Source organism: Podarcis muralis, chromosome 7, assembly GCF_964188315.1.
Source record: "Podarcis muralis chromosome 7, rPodMur119.hap1.1, whole genome shotgun sequence".
In the NCBI taxonomy this organism is placed as follows: Eukaryota; Metazoa; Chordata; class Lepidosauria; order Squamata; family Lacertidae; genus Podarcis; species Podarcis muralis.
The window spans coordinates 58,848,575-58,863,339 of record NC_135661.1 but is presented as its reverse complement, the minus strand read 5'-3'; the positions used below and the strand labels follow the sequence as shown (position 1 = coordinate 58,863,339).

General features: G+C 46.0%; 1 protein-coding gene across 2 annotated transcripts; it reads left to right on the top strand.

Annotated features, from left to right (window-relative positions):
* The first annotated feature begins 364 nt into the window (after positions 1–364).
* AK2 (adenylate kinase 2) lies at positions 365–12,039 on the top strand. Of its 2 annotated transcripts, XM_028739118.2 has the most exons (7): positions 369–533; positions 2,817–2,942; positions 4,793–4,903; positions 5,977–6,071; positions 7,139–7,211; positions 8,164–8,359; positions 11,263–12,039. In XM_028739118.2, exons 1-7 carry the CDS (start codon positions 426–428, stop codon positions 11,268–11,270), a joined length of 717 nt encoding a protein of 238 aa, XP_028594951.1. In that variant the 5' UTR covers positions 369–425; the 3' UTR covers positions 11,271–12,039. The 2 variants fall into 2 exon arrangements, with proteins under 2 accessions (XP_028594950.1, XP_028594951.1); XM_028739117.2 differs by lacking the exon at positions 11,263–12,039 and having other exon boundaries at positions 365–533; positions 8,164–8,522.
* The last annotated feature ends 2,726 nt before the right edge of the window (positions 12,040–14,765 follow it).

The following is a 14,765-nucleotide window of genomic DNA, read 5'->3' as shown; positions in this document are numbered from 1 at the left end:
GCCCCCTAACCCGTGGATCATGGATGCTTTAGCTGAGATTCCTGCATTGCAGGGGGTTGGACCTAATGACCCTTGGGATCCCTTCCATCTTTACAATTCTACAATTCCATGATTCTAAGAGCTAATTCTCGAGATTTGCAGGGAAGAGGAGTATCTCTGCCCAAACAGCCCTTCCAAAGGCAGCCTCACACGTGGCCGCTCAGCTGAGAGCGCGCAGGCGCAGCTAAGCCGCTTCGCGTTCCCCTTTCAACCCTCGCGTCCCCCAATCAGCAGCAAGTACGCCCGTAGCTGTTCCGAAGCTATTGGGCCACAGGGACGCCATGCAGGGACGGGACCGGGAGCGCGGGCCAATGGGAGGCCCGGCAGGGGGCGGGCCCTCTCCGCACGCCTTCTCCGGGGTCAGGCGGCAAAGGAGGATCGCGGCGATGGCTCCGAGCAAGGAATGCGGGACGGAAGGAAGCCTCGGCCGCGGGGTCCGCAAAGGCATCCGGGCTGTGCTGCTCGGGCCGCCTGGGGCGGGGAAGGGGACCCAGGTGAGGGGACCCAGGCGTCCGGGATGCCCAGCCCCTCCCCGAGGGAACTTCCCCAGTTCCCCCGCTCCTGCCCTTTTCTCTCTCCCGTCCCGTTTGACTGTGGACGGTCCAGCAGCCGCACTGCGTGGTCCCCAGTCGACCCTCTTTGCCCCTTCCCCGCTTCCTCTAAGGAACCCAGGAGTCCGGGATTCCCAGGCTGTGCAGGGACCCCCTTTCCAGCGCAGGACATTTCCCGGAAACATTTTTATTCCAGCAAGTCCCCCGAATGAATAGGACTTTGCCGCAAGTTCCTGCTTTGTAGGGCTTTAGTACTACTCTAAACGTAACTGCCGAGTTTTTTGTTTAGTTTTGAGTAAAACTGCCATAGCCAGGAGTCGCTGTTGCGTAGGGTGAGATTTATTTATTTAGTGCTTCTCACCCTCCTCATTAAATCCCCACAACAACCCTATTAGGTGGGTAGGCTAGACTGGGAGGCAATGGCTGGCTCAAGGTCATACAGTGAGCTTCATGGCTGAGCAGGGATTTGAAGCCTGGCTCCAACTAACCACTACACAACACATGCCCATACTCTGAAAGAAAGAAAAGTGTGTTTGAAGCTGTGGGGACTTTTTTCTATCCCATGTTGTGGAGGGAGGTTTACTTCCTGTGGAAGATGTGCAGCCTCAGATGTTGCAGCATATGTAAGCCGCTGCATTTAAAGCTGGGGTGTCAAAAACAGAAAGTTGTTTGGAGTAGGACTTTATTTGCTGTGTGAAAAAACCACCTCTCTCCTTTGCCCCAACTAATCTACGTTCTGCTCTGTTGGAAGGCAAGCAGCTTGCCCTTTGTACAGTGCTGGGTGGGGCACTATCACATGTCTGAAATAATTTCTTGCAAAACTGGCTTTCAGCTGCTTGCCTGTCTAAAAACCATCAGCATTCTTTAGTGTATAAAAATTGTGGGCCAGGGCAAAGTAGCATGCCCTGAAGGAACGGCTGCCCTGCTGCAAGAAGTGAACAAATTACTAAAGCCTCTTGTGAGGCTAGAGTGCTCATCGGAGGAGGTTGTCCTCAGTGTCTGTGTATGCACTCACTGCTTTGACTTTGCTTCCTCCCTGTCAGGCTCCCTCATATCTGCATTGGATACCACTTGATTGCACCTGATAGCGGAATTCTTTGCTGTCAGTCGACTGATCCTTGTGTCTCTGCATGAGTCAGTGGTCTGGACTTGCCTCCTTCCCTCTATGAGTGAAGTGGGCTTCCCAGTTTTAATACAGGAGGGAGTGTGCTTCAGTTATCAACAATTTAGGAAACATGTTAGTATATCTGATCAGAGCGGGAGAAGGACTTTCACTCTGATGCATTTGAGGGGGATGGAAGTTCAAAGTTTGGAGGAGCAAACTTGTTCTCCATTATTCCAGAGGGCAGGACTAAAACCAAGGGGTGGAAATTACAGGGGGAAAAGATTTTAACTGCACTTTTGGAGAGACTTCCTAAGAGGAATGCTTTGGGAGGTGGCGGTCTCTCCTTCATTGGAGGCATTTAAGCAGGTACTGTACATCTGCCAGTCAGTCACAAATGAAGTAGTTGCATCCTGCATTGAAAAGCGGTTGGACTAGATTGACCTTCAGAGGTTGTTGGACCACAGCTCCCATCATCTCCAGATAGTTTAGTAGTCGGTGGTCAGAGGTGGTGGGAGTTTGTAGTCCAGCAACATATGGAGACAGCTGAAAAGCATTGGACTAGCTGAAAAGCATTGGACTAAGCATTGGACCTAGGCCTCTACTGGTTCTATGAGTCAATCCTAAAATCCAGAATAAATTATATAGAGCTGTTCTAGGGTCATCTTTGCCTTCCCTTACTTGCTTCTTGGCTCTTACTGGAGTTTCCCTTTCTTCCCTCACACACTCATCCTGCATCCCTTTCTCACTAGCAGTCTCTGACACCACTGAGTCATTCAGTTTATTCCCCAAAGCAATTCTTATAATCCAGGCTTCCTTCTTCCAACAGGGGAAGGGCCATAGTAGAGCATCTGTGCATGCAGGAGGTCCCAGGTTCATTCTCCAGCGTCTCCATGTAGGGCTGAGAGAGAACGAAGCTAGATGGACTCAGTGGTCCAACTTTCGCTGCAGGCTTTAGTGCAAAAAGTACATTTACACACCTGGCACAGTAAAGCTTCTACCGTATTGTAGTGGTCATGTGAACATAGTTTCTATGTAATTCAATTATATGCACCAAAATTATTTCCTACAGTTGCTGCTCTGTGAATTTCCCCCTAAAGTTTCCTTTGTTCTTTCCCGTGCAGGCCCCTCGGCTAGCTGAGGCCTATTGTGTGTGTCACTTGGCGACAGGTGACATGTTGAGAGCTATGGTGGCTTCTGGCTCGCCGCTGGGCAAAAAGCTGAAGCAGACGATGGATGCTGGAAAGCTGGTAGGTACAGAGGGGTCGTTGCCACTGAGCCATTGCCTTTGGCCATATCCTTTAAATAGCTTCAGTGGTTTTGAAAACTGCTCTGTAAATTGAGTATTGGCACCAGCTGATGCTGTAATGATGTTCTTTGGCCTCTGATTTATGTGACTGAGAGTTGGAAACGATTTGGAAACGGTGGTGTGCTGAACGTGTCCACAGAGTTTTGGAGTTGAGCACAGAACCTCTGTGGACACGTTCAGCACACCGCCCGGTGGAGTCGTGTCACACATCGCCCTGGGCATGGATTTTGATTTATGAACTGGTTGCAGGAAGTGAGGCTTGGTGTTCCAATTGCATTGCCTTCTTTTCTTTTTTGTTCAAGTAGTTTTCCTGGCGTTCCTGGCTAAAGAAATTTGAGTGCCTCTTTACCTTTTAAATTTTTCATCGTACAGTTTAGATTTCCTGACTGCTGTGATAAAAGCAGTCTAGTTTACAAACCAGGAAGAATTGGTGGGAAACAAATGTTTTCTGTCTTCCTTTCCATCCATCTCCATCCTTTCCTGGTCAATGTGTGAAATGTTTCATGTCTAAAACCTTAATGAAATGACATTATTTGAAGCAACAAAAAATATTTGAACTAGCAGTAGTCTAGTCTAGCCTTTGCTAGCCTGGTGCCCTCCAGATGTTTTGGACCTCTACACCTGTCAGCCGCAGTCAAAACATCAGAAGGGTTCCAGGTTGGCAAATGCACCTCTGTAAATTTCATTTAGCTCATTTAGCTGCTGTTTGACCTTTTACAAATAATACTTTGGATCAAAGTGTACATATTCCAGTTTTATGCCAGCAGCTGAACTGATGAAAGATGCCCTTTTGCCCTCTCTGTTTGCTTCGTAGACATCTTTAGACCAAGACTTGGTGTCTAGGACCATAGTCCTAACCTCACTTAGGACTGTGAGCGCTATTGAATCGGATTTACGTCTTCATTGACATGGTTAGGGTTGCATGTGGATGGCTTCTTCTGTTTGCCTGCATTTTGTTGTGTCATAGCTGGTGGCCTTCCAAACAAGACTTTGTTCAGAGTTACAGTTTTAGAGCATGACTGTGATGGATAATGCTTATCTGTTCCGTTCAAGCCACCACTGTGATTATCACTGGCCTAAGACACCCAAGAGCACTGTGGGCATGGCTGGATATTCTAGATAATGTGGTTTTTTACCTGCAGCCAATAAGCTGCGTTGACTGCACACCACACCCAGGTCTTGAGATGGGAGATAACAGTAGCTTTTTCAGTACTGAGAACTACACCAGAAACTTATATATGTATTCCTGGTGCATAGGAATAAAAGGAAATTTAAAATCTGAAGCTTTCATGAAAGTTATAGGTGGGAGGGATCATAAGATCACTTAGTTCAATCTTTAGCTGGGAGTAGGAACACCAGAGCACTGACCCTTGACACTGACAGTCCTCTTCCACCCCCAGCCACATTCAGGCTGCACAATTTCTGTGCTGTGGTGCACTTTGAATAGAGAGAGTTTGCAATTGTGGGGATGTTGCTTTTGTTCTGTGGCTCCTCTTTTGAAATCAAAGGTGCAATATTGCACTAGCCGTTGCATAAACTGGGATATCCTGAGTGCAACACAAGGTCTTAAAGCTATCCTTTCTGTCTTCTTGTTTTCTGATCCTTTAGTGTGTTTGCACTTCAAGTTTCAAACTTACTTTATAGCCGCAAGGACTTCTTGGAAGAAAAAAGTATTGTGGGTAGGGTAAGCATGTTTGATATGCTGGTGACACTGTATCAAGACTTCATTTTCGTCTCTCTCTCTCTCCCTCTCTCTCCCTCCCCCACCCCCACCCCACTCCAAATTGTAAGGTGAGTGATGAAATGGTGGTGGAGCTGATTGACAAAAACCTGGAGACGCCCTCCTGCAAGAATGGTTTCCTTTTGGATGGGTTTCCTCGCACAGTGCGACAAGCAGAGATGGTACGTGATTCCTGATACCTGCCCTTGGATCTTCTAAGATTGGGGATAAGAGTTTCCAGAAGTGCCGCTGCATTAGTCTGTGGCAGCAGAACCAACTAAGAGTATTGTGGCACTTTAAAGATTTATCGTGGCAGAAGGTTGCATGGGCTACAGCCCACTTCATCAGATGAAGTGTTATCCAGAGTTCAAGTGTGTGTGTGTAACTGTAAACACTTGAGCATAAAATGAAATGAAAAGCAGAAAAGTACATATGTTATTAATATTGGCCATTAACCAACCAACAAAACAAAACAAAACACTTGGTGATAGTGCAGACATCCTGCTCTTGGTTAACACATGCACAGTGGTACCTTTGGATGCGAACAGGATCTGTTCTGGAGCCTCGTTCACATCCTGGGCAGAACGCTTGGCTGTGTAGAATGCAGAAGAGCATTGCTGCCAGAGGACGATATGTAGCAAACTGGAAGACGAACAAGTGAATGAACCTTTGACATTGGAAGTTACTGTGACTGTGTTGCTAGAGTAGAAACAAGGACAGAGCTGGCATCTGGGTTTGCCACCAGGTCTGGACCCTGGCAACACTATTGTACAAAGGATATTTATCACAGGGCATGTGTTAATTGGCTTGTCAATGCCCAGGATGTCTGTGTTATCGGCAACAACTTAATTTTCTGAATGATCACTGTTAATGACATACTTATCCCTTTCACTTCATTTTGACCTCACTGCTGGCAAAGACCACACTCCCTTCCCCAGCAATCATGAGTTACAACTAAAGCCAGTGCTTCTGCATCTGATGAAGTGGATTGCAAACTACAGAAGGGAGCTATTTTGTAACGCCCCACAGTAAAGTGGGAGGAGGTGTATATTCTGTTTGGAAAAATGTGGGCGCATAGATGGAGATAATTATTTTGGAATGGCTCAGTTTGGGCTCCATTGCTGAGCTCCAGGCCTGCTGAGGATCCAGCTGCCTTCATTTTTCTTGTTTCAGAGGAGATTTTCTTAGGCCTGAATCCACTCGTTCTGTGCATTTTAAAAGTAGTTCTTCTTTCCATTCTCTTAAAATGCTGCAGCTGGATGAGCTCATGGAAAAGAGAAAAGAGAAACTAGATTCTGTCATTGAATTCAGTGTTGCTGACTCCTTACTCATCCGGAGAATCACTGGACGGTAACTGCCACTTTGGGGGAAACGGGTGGGGGTGGGGAGGGGAGTTTCCATATGCTGAGCCACTCAGAAAAGCTAGGTGCTGCATGTTACAACCTTTATAAAACAAAACTAGGAGTGCAGTTGTGCAATGTGTGGGGAGCAGATAGCTCTTGCTTGCAGTGCTAATAGAATTACAAGGAAACCCTTTGTTGAAGGGTTCTGTTCACTCCCCCCATTAAAGTTTATGTTTTTGTTCTGTATATTCTACAGCAGGGGTCACCAACCTTTTTAAGCCTGTGGGAACATTGGTGTTTTTGAGTGAGTGCCATGGGTACAATCTCTTCTGGCCACTTATCTCTCCCCTCCTGCAAATCTAACACACACACACACACACACACACACACACACACACACCATAAGAGACAGAAAGAGAGAAAGTGTGCTTTTCCAAGGGAGCTGGTTAAAAGTTGGATCCAGTAGAATTAACCTGAGCATTGAAAAACACATAAAGCTGACGGAGGAAGTGGGATAGAGTGCCACTCCTCCAGCTTCCTCCTTCCGCTCCATGTACAACCTCCACTAGCCCTGCTTTCCATCTCATAACGGAAGAGGCAGTGACACCTTTGCACCCATGGGCACTGTCTGAGGGCACATGATGCATTCTGCAATGTTGTTTTCTGAAGCTGATGGGAGCAGGATTCCCACCAACATCTGGAGTGCCACAGGTTCCCTACCTCTGCTATGGTGTCTCCCCTCCACACCCCGTTTAAAACTTATTTCATAGTTATACATTGAACCCAAGAGGGTTTTAAATATGGTTAGTCTGGATGGCGGAATCCTGTGTTGTCATCTTGTGTTCTCTGATGGAAGAAAGGTGGGGTATAAATACAGGTGTTTTTTAATTTAAAAAAACCAGTGGTCTCCATCCAAGGACTGACCACCTGTTTAGATTCACTGATGCTACAGTATCAGCCCTAATGCCTGATCCAAATGCTTGTAGTTCTAGTTCTGAAGAAAATTGTCCTCCATAACTCCTCCCCTTGACCTGCTCTGAAATGCACTTGACTGACTGCTGTGGTCTCTTTCAGGCTTATTCACCCAGCAAGTGGCCGCTCATACCATGAGGAATTCAATCCTCCTAAGGTCCACATGAAGGATGATGTATGTAACCTTCCCATTTTGATTTTCCCTTTTGGGGCTCCATTCAGTATGCCTTTGATTGCTCTGTGATGCCTTCAGGAGGCTGGATAGACTTATTTAGTTTATTTAATTTAATACTGTAATTTTTTAAAAAGGTCTTGCTATGGTTTCAGTCTTGACTGGGTCATTCATTCAGAACAAAAACTGAATTCCCAATTGATGATGGATATTGCATTTAGACTTTGAATCCTCTGATAATTTTGCAGTTTAATCGAATCAGAAGTGCAGATCCGAACATATCTCTAGCTTCTGCAGAATTGTTGGGCAGAGTGGGAGGGGTTATCCAAAGCAGAACCTGTGGGACTGTTTCACTCACCAGAGCCTGACCAGTGTCTTGCAGCGGTGGGGGCACGTATTTGACTCCTGCATTCCTGGCTCTGAAAGACTGCTTGAAACTGTGTAGGCAACATCTCAGTATCCAAAGGGAAGACTGAAATAATATTTCCACTGGTTGAGGGAGTGGAATAGCTTCTGGTCCCTTCCAATGGTTAGCAGCAACAAAATAAATTAAACAAAATACCTTAAAACAAATTCTGCAAAATAAGAGTACAGAATTCTGCTGCCCCCCTTTTAATGCAAAGTGCCCTAGGCAGAGTTTGCATCCCAGCATTCTCTGCAACAGTACAAGGAATAATGGGGGGCACCTCCTAAGCTGGACAGTTTAGGTGCTTGGAACACCAGATTATCTTGGGCCAGCTCTGATGAAAACTGGAATAGCACCTGAGATTTCCTGGGAGTCATCAAGCTAGTAGCATCAGGTTTTAAGCTTGCTAAGGCTCTCGCGTCTTGCAGTATCCTGAAGTTTTGGTCCTTTTGGCCTGCTATGATGAGCATGGTCAGTGTTCAGAGGTGACACGGGTGTTGCTGTCCAGATCACTAGCTATCCCTGCTTTTATGTCTTGCTCTTGGTTAGGTCACTGGGGAGCCCTTGATACGCCGGTCAGATGACAACGAAGGAGCTTTGAAGACTCGTCTGCAGGCTTACCACACCCAGACGTCGCCGCTGGTTAACTACTATAGCAGGCGTGGGATCCATACGGCTGTGGATGCTTCCCAGTCCCCTGATGTGGTTTTTGCCAGCATCCTGGCAGCTTTCTCAAAAGCAACATGTAAAGACCTGGTTATGTTTGTTTAGGGCTCTCCTGTCTGATGCTTCCTTCTCCTTTCCTGTCTTCTGGGGTCTGCACAAGCAAGCTCTGTAGGAGAGGTGCCAAGTTGCAAGGGAGGAAGGCTGTTTATATACTGCCCATTAAACGGAAATGCCGTGCTTTCTCCGATTTGTATGCATATATTTTTTGAAGAGCTTCTGGGCTGTGTGCAGGTGGCCTGCAGGGGGCGCAGTAGCTTCACGCTCCGCTTTCCGGAACCTGGGAACTAGGCTGCTGCGCCTGTTCAGTCAAAAGTGAAAGCGCTCTGCTACTCATCTTGGCGACAGGGTTAAACTGGAAAATTGCTGCCGCTTCTCCTGTTCCGGTGCGATGTTGTAGGAGTTCTGAAGGTCACAAACTAGCAGCTGTGGGCAGGAAGCAAAGTTGCTGGCTGGCCTTGTCCTAAGTCCTTGGCTCTAAAACTGCAGGAAATTAAATGCCATGTCAGCTTAAAGAAGGGGTGTGCAAAAGCAGCACAGATGTGTGCACCTGTGTGAAGAGACACGGGCACATCCTGTTCTTCCATGGGCCAAGCGGAAACTCTACAACCAGCACATCACTGGAAGTGCGGTGCATATCCAATACTTCTACAACTTCATGATGAAAGCCTGAAATAGGAAGCCCATATGTGGAAGCATCTACTCTGCATAACTTCATAAGTTTTGTGTGTGTGCTTGTGGCTTAGTATATTAATGTACAAGCCATAACTTGCATAAGATGGCAAAATGAGGACTGGTTTGACAAGGTGAGAATGCAGACGGAGGGTTCCTAGGCTTTGTGCTGAATTGTGCCACCGTGGGGCAAAGGTGCAAGACAATCAACACTCCCTCCCATTTACCTTCCTCTGGCAGGTTAGCGGTGGCGCCAGAATGTGGGCCAGATTGTATTCGTGGTGAAGAAACTGAAAACCCACTTAACAATGGTCTGGCAGAGCCTGGATGCTGTTGCCCTGTATTCCTGGCACACTTAATTTATTCATGAGAATTGACTTTGTATCCCGCCAAGGCAGCCTTTTTCAACCTGGTGCCCTCCAGATGGTATGGACTGCAACTCTCAGCATGGCTGGAACTGATGCGAGTTGTACTCCAAAATAACACGGAGGCAGGGGGCACCAGGCTGGGGAAGGCTGGCTGGGAGTGACCCTGTTCTTGCCTTTCAGTGAAGTGATATGGAAATGGAGCCCCTGCTCTCCCCTTTGCAATCTTGCTTTGAAGGATCCTTGTTGTTCTCATTCAAACTTGACCTGCCTTTGTGATATCCTTGAGATGCACTTGAGTTTTCTTGAGACGAGCGGCAATGTTGCTGGCGTGCGGAGGGTGGGGGAGGGAACTCTGATTTCATAATGTGCTTCCATCTGCGGGGCTCATCATGCCAGCTTACAGCTACATTGCTCGCCTTCACCTGGCTCTTGTGGCTGCCGGGGTCTTTTCCTGTGTTTTGCTGCAACTCAATAAAGGTGCAAATTCTAGCATGTGTGGATGTTGCTGCCTTCCTCTGGGATCACATTTATATCTGCCAGTTAGCCTCACAACCTTCCAGCTCTCTTGTCCTTGTGTATGTGTAGCTGACTTGATAGATCAGGGACTGTAAAGTATAGAGTGTCCTTGGCGGGTGGGTGTGGGGGGAGGGAAGTCATTGTGCCTGTCCACTGACCTGTGTCCTTGTCTTTTTTCCACTTCTCTCTTTTTATCCTTCCTTTAATTGTTCTTACATTGTTCTTAAATGCATTTTTGCTCCCAAATGACTCTTCTGAAAGACCTGTGCTCCTCTTTTGATTAAATAGGCTGAAATAGTATTTTGCTGCGCAAGAAATGCAGCAGTGAGAAGAACACTTTAACCCATTGAACTGCAGAGTATATTGAGAGGCATTTTGCAGCTTTGAAAAAAGAAAATTCACAATGGAAATTATGTAGTTTAGTCGAAAATATTTGCCTGTTTGATGGCCTGATAACAGTCCTGAAATCTAAATTGCCTTGTCTCACTGTATTATCTGAAGGCACTGGGGAGGCATATCATTCTCACCCCTCAAAATGTTTTGTTCTGTTTTTGTAAAGTTTTTCTCAGAATTGATGTTTGATGATATTTTCTCATGGGATTCAAAAGAATGGGACATGATTACACCTTCTCAAAATGGTGATTTATAAAAAAGAGAATCTCTTTCCAAGAGGAGGCCCATTTCACAGAATTTGTGATTTTAAAAAGACCCATTCATCCCATGGGGTTGCAGCCCTTTCCCATTTGCGCCCAACCTATGGCTGCTCTTGCCTTAATCTCTTATCCAAACAGAGAACTCTACTCAGGTGCTTAGGTTTCTGGGGGCACAGATTGCATGGCTTTGCTTGGAGACGGATGCAACTGAATCAAGCTTGCAAATCACCTGGTCCAAGGCTTGCTTTTGTTGCCGACTCTGAGACACTGATGGTGCCTTGTTAGTTTAAGATTATGAACAATCCCTTGAGCGTAAGCAGCTTTGGTCTGTACACTGGGAATCCTTTGAGGCCTTCTAAAGGAAGGCCGTTATAATCTAATAGTGAAGGGAGAGCTAGTTTTCCTGTAGGGGATGGAGGTTTTATTAAGAGAGCCTAAGAACAAGAACTTCCCAACAACGACAGGCCAGTCCATTTAGCTCCATTGCAACTGCCAGTCCATTCGCCACCCACCATCATCTTTATTGCTCTTTTGTTTTAATTTGCATTGCAAGCTACCCTGGGATAAATATTATGAAGGGCAATACACAAGTTTGTTAAATACCCCAAACCTCCGCCCTCCTTGATTTCTTATCCTCTCTCTGTCTGCCATAAAGAAGTATTCCATTTGAGTTCTTAAGGACCATTTCTCTTTTTTATATTTTGTCTTCATTTCAGCCGCATGAATCCAGGAGGTGGACGAGACAGGACAGAACACCATCGAATGCTGCATGTTCATCACCCTCACCCTTTTGCCTTCAAGCCAAGGGGGCAAAGGAAGGGAGGGCAAGGAAAGGGGCAGGAAGCACAAGGGGTAACTTGACAGGAATTTTGTTTTAAGAAAGTCAAACCAGAATTTAGGGAGGAAAATGTGTACTGTATTGTGTTGAAATGGGCTTGTAAAGGCTGGATATCACCATAGCTCTGACTCTAGACAGTTGCATTGTAAAAATTTAACTTGGCAGGGAGGGGAAGCTATCTTGGACCCAGTTGTTTTTCCCTGGATGGTCCCAGTGATTTAGGAAGTTCATTGGAGGCACAGCGCAGAAATTAGCAGACTATGCACTGCAAGAAAGCCGCTCAAAGGCTTCTCTAAGCCCAGGAGTTCCAGCTGTGCACAAGTCCTTGTTTCTGCTGTGCCTTTTCTCCACGTAGCCTCCACTTGGGGTGGACAATTTTGGCCTCAGGTATAACGGCTCTTTCAATCACTCCCGCTGCAGAGATGCTGCAGAATTCCTGCATCAGCAATTGGCATCTGAAGTCATCACCTTCTGGATGGGGCAGTGCTGCCTGCTTTACTGTTCAGAGTAGTATTCACTTAAATATTGAAAGATCAGAACCAAGAACACTCCCCCTGCCCTCAAACAACTGCAGTTTCCAGTTCTTTTACTTGCCATCCTTTTAGGGCCCACCTGCTACTTCAATAAAATGGCTGTCACTTTTGTACCTGAACAATTTTGTCCCTTGATTTTGGGTGTGGGGAACTGTGGGAGGCTGGTTGCAGCAATAGGCTCAAGTTCTTTGTGACGTGTTTCTCTTGCAAAGTCTCAGGTCCTGCACAGGCTTCAGGGAAGATTTAAATCCCGATAGCAACCTGAACCCCGAAGAGAGAAACCAGAAGGATAAACCACAGCCAGCTGTGTTCTAAGTGGGGTGCGGGGCAGGAAAGGAAGTAATGCTACTTCAAAAAGAAAATTTAACTTGGGGCTTGCATATAGCAAGTTCTGTGATCTTAGCTGTGGACAGGACAGGACTTGTCAAGTGTCCACATGTTTGTCTGTGTTTTGCTTTCAGTGGTGGAGGTATTGATGTTCTGAATAGCGGTGGCTGTGGAACGCCAGCCGGGGAGAGCGCTGTTGCACACAGGTCCTACTTGTGGGCTTCCCAAAGGCATCTGGTTGGCCACTGTGAGAAAAGAATGCTGGACACTTGCAGCACACTTGCAGAAAGGAAAACCTCAGCCCATTGAGGCTAGGAATTGGGCTCTTCCCCACCTGACAGCTTGATCAGTGGGGTTTTATTTATACTTTTTATAAAGTCTCCCTAAGCTCAACCTCATCTATGTTCATTCTACTGGAGTAGGGTGCCAAAAATTTACAAACGGAGATTTTTGGTTGAATAATCAACTGCCCATTAATTTAAATAAATGGATTATCAATACATAAATTTAGATCTCTTTTTGAGATACTGAAGGATGTTCAAGCAACCAAGATTTCATATTAATATTTTTTTTGTTAGATTACATTTCTTACCATGATGCATCTCCCCCTCCTATACTTTTAGTAGGAAGCCATCAGGACAAAATTTTAAGCAAGTAAAGCTTTCCCCAACACATCCATCCCCATACAAGGAAAAGCTCCGTTCAGGTTGGCCCATGGAGTGTTTGGATTTGTGGCTGAAGAAGAGAAATGGCATATGCATTGCATTAAACATCCATATTGATTTTTATTTGTATTGCTGCCTGTATCTCATAAAATGCAATATATAAGAAATAAAGGAAGCAATACAAATACAATTAAAAACCATATGGCATTTAGCACAGCATATTCCACTTGCTAAAACAATCTGCCAAGACCCTCAGCGATGTTCAGGTGGTCTGTGGGGAAAAGGTTTTCGAACAACCGCACTAAACACCTTCCAGAAGTATTGCAAGACCTCCATATTAGAGTAGCCCTTCAGGGCTCAGCTTACACTGGAAAAGGGTGGGAAATTTCTTACTGAAATAGGTGAAAACTTATTTCTGGCTTTTTGCTGCCTGCTCAGAACCCAAAGGGTTGAGTTTGGTAGTGCAAGAAGCAATATTTGCCCAAATATCCCCTTGTATATGTATCTCTCCCATGCAGTTTCCTCTGGAACTCATGTGGTTTATTCATTATTACAGAAAGTCCCCCACTGGGCTGGGGGCTGCAAGACTGAAGCTGAATGGTAGAACACACTTGAAGACCTTTATGCAAATTTGATTCCATGTATCTATTAGGTGTCCAGATCTTACGAGTTGTAGTGAAAAAACAAGTGATGTTTGAACAGATGAACAGGGAGCTGCTGGTCCAGACCCTCAGCCAGGAAAGGAGATGCAAACTCTAGGGTTCACCTTGTAGTTCCCAGTGACAGAGAGAAATGCACCGTCTGTCATGGCATCTCAAGAACAATAGGTCCCCAGTTCCTGGGTTCCTGCTGGTGTTTCCTGTGCAGAGCAAGTGCTTCCAATGGGATTAACAAGCTTTGGAAGCTATGGGAGCAGATGATCTAGGCTTCTGGTTTTCACTGTGCATAGAAAAACTGACACTAGAGGACAAGTGTCTAAAGGGCATTTGTCATGCATGTATAATTACACACACAGAGTACATAATATGTTGCGTCTGGCTATAAATACAAATCAAGCAGCCAGAAATGGAGGAAGCTGAAACAAGTAACTTAAAGAAACTGAAGGATCTTGGTCGTTTGGGATTTCATCATGGAAGATGAGGCTTACCTGGAGCAGCTTGAGACTTTTTGGCTCTTGTCACGACTACAGGCTTATCAAGAGCTAAGGATGGTGATCCTCGGAGTTGCAGTTTTTAAAGGATTCTGAGAGTTGTCGAGGTCCCCTATTTCGCTCCCAGAATTACAATTCTCTGAGTTCTCCGGGTTTGTTAAATCACTGGAAACTGTAGCTCTTTGAGGGGAACAGGGGGCTGGGAGATGCCAGGGCTAGAACCTGGGCCTTCTACATGCCAAGCATGTGCTTTGCTATTGCCCATATGATGAGAATTGTGCCCCACACCCTTTGTCAATTGGAGGGGCAAAATTAGGGGCTTGGGGTGACAGCTGGAACGTGTGGCATTTAGAAAACCTACTTTAGGCAAAAAAAAAAAAAAGGCGTTGGAGCCAGCTAGAGTTGTTTGATGCTATTCCTCAACCTGAACATCTTCCGGCCCAGTATTTATTTTATAAGACTTATACACTGTCTTTTTTGTGGGGGGAGGCAAAGGCAAAAATAGCAGAGGCTCACATGAACTCTGCACACACAGAGAAACAAGGCTTTGCCTGCCCATCCTCTGAGACGGAGAGCGCCTCACGAGCCTTCCTTTTGGACCTTCACTCTTTATAAGCAGCTCGTAGGCTCAAAGCACAACGCCTGCATTACATGTAATTACATAAAATACGTTGGTTCTTAAGTCGCCTTCCCCCGCTTGGGACGC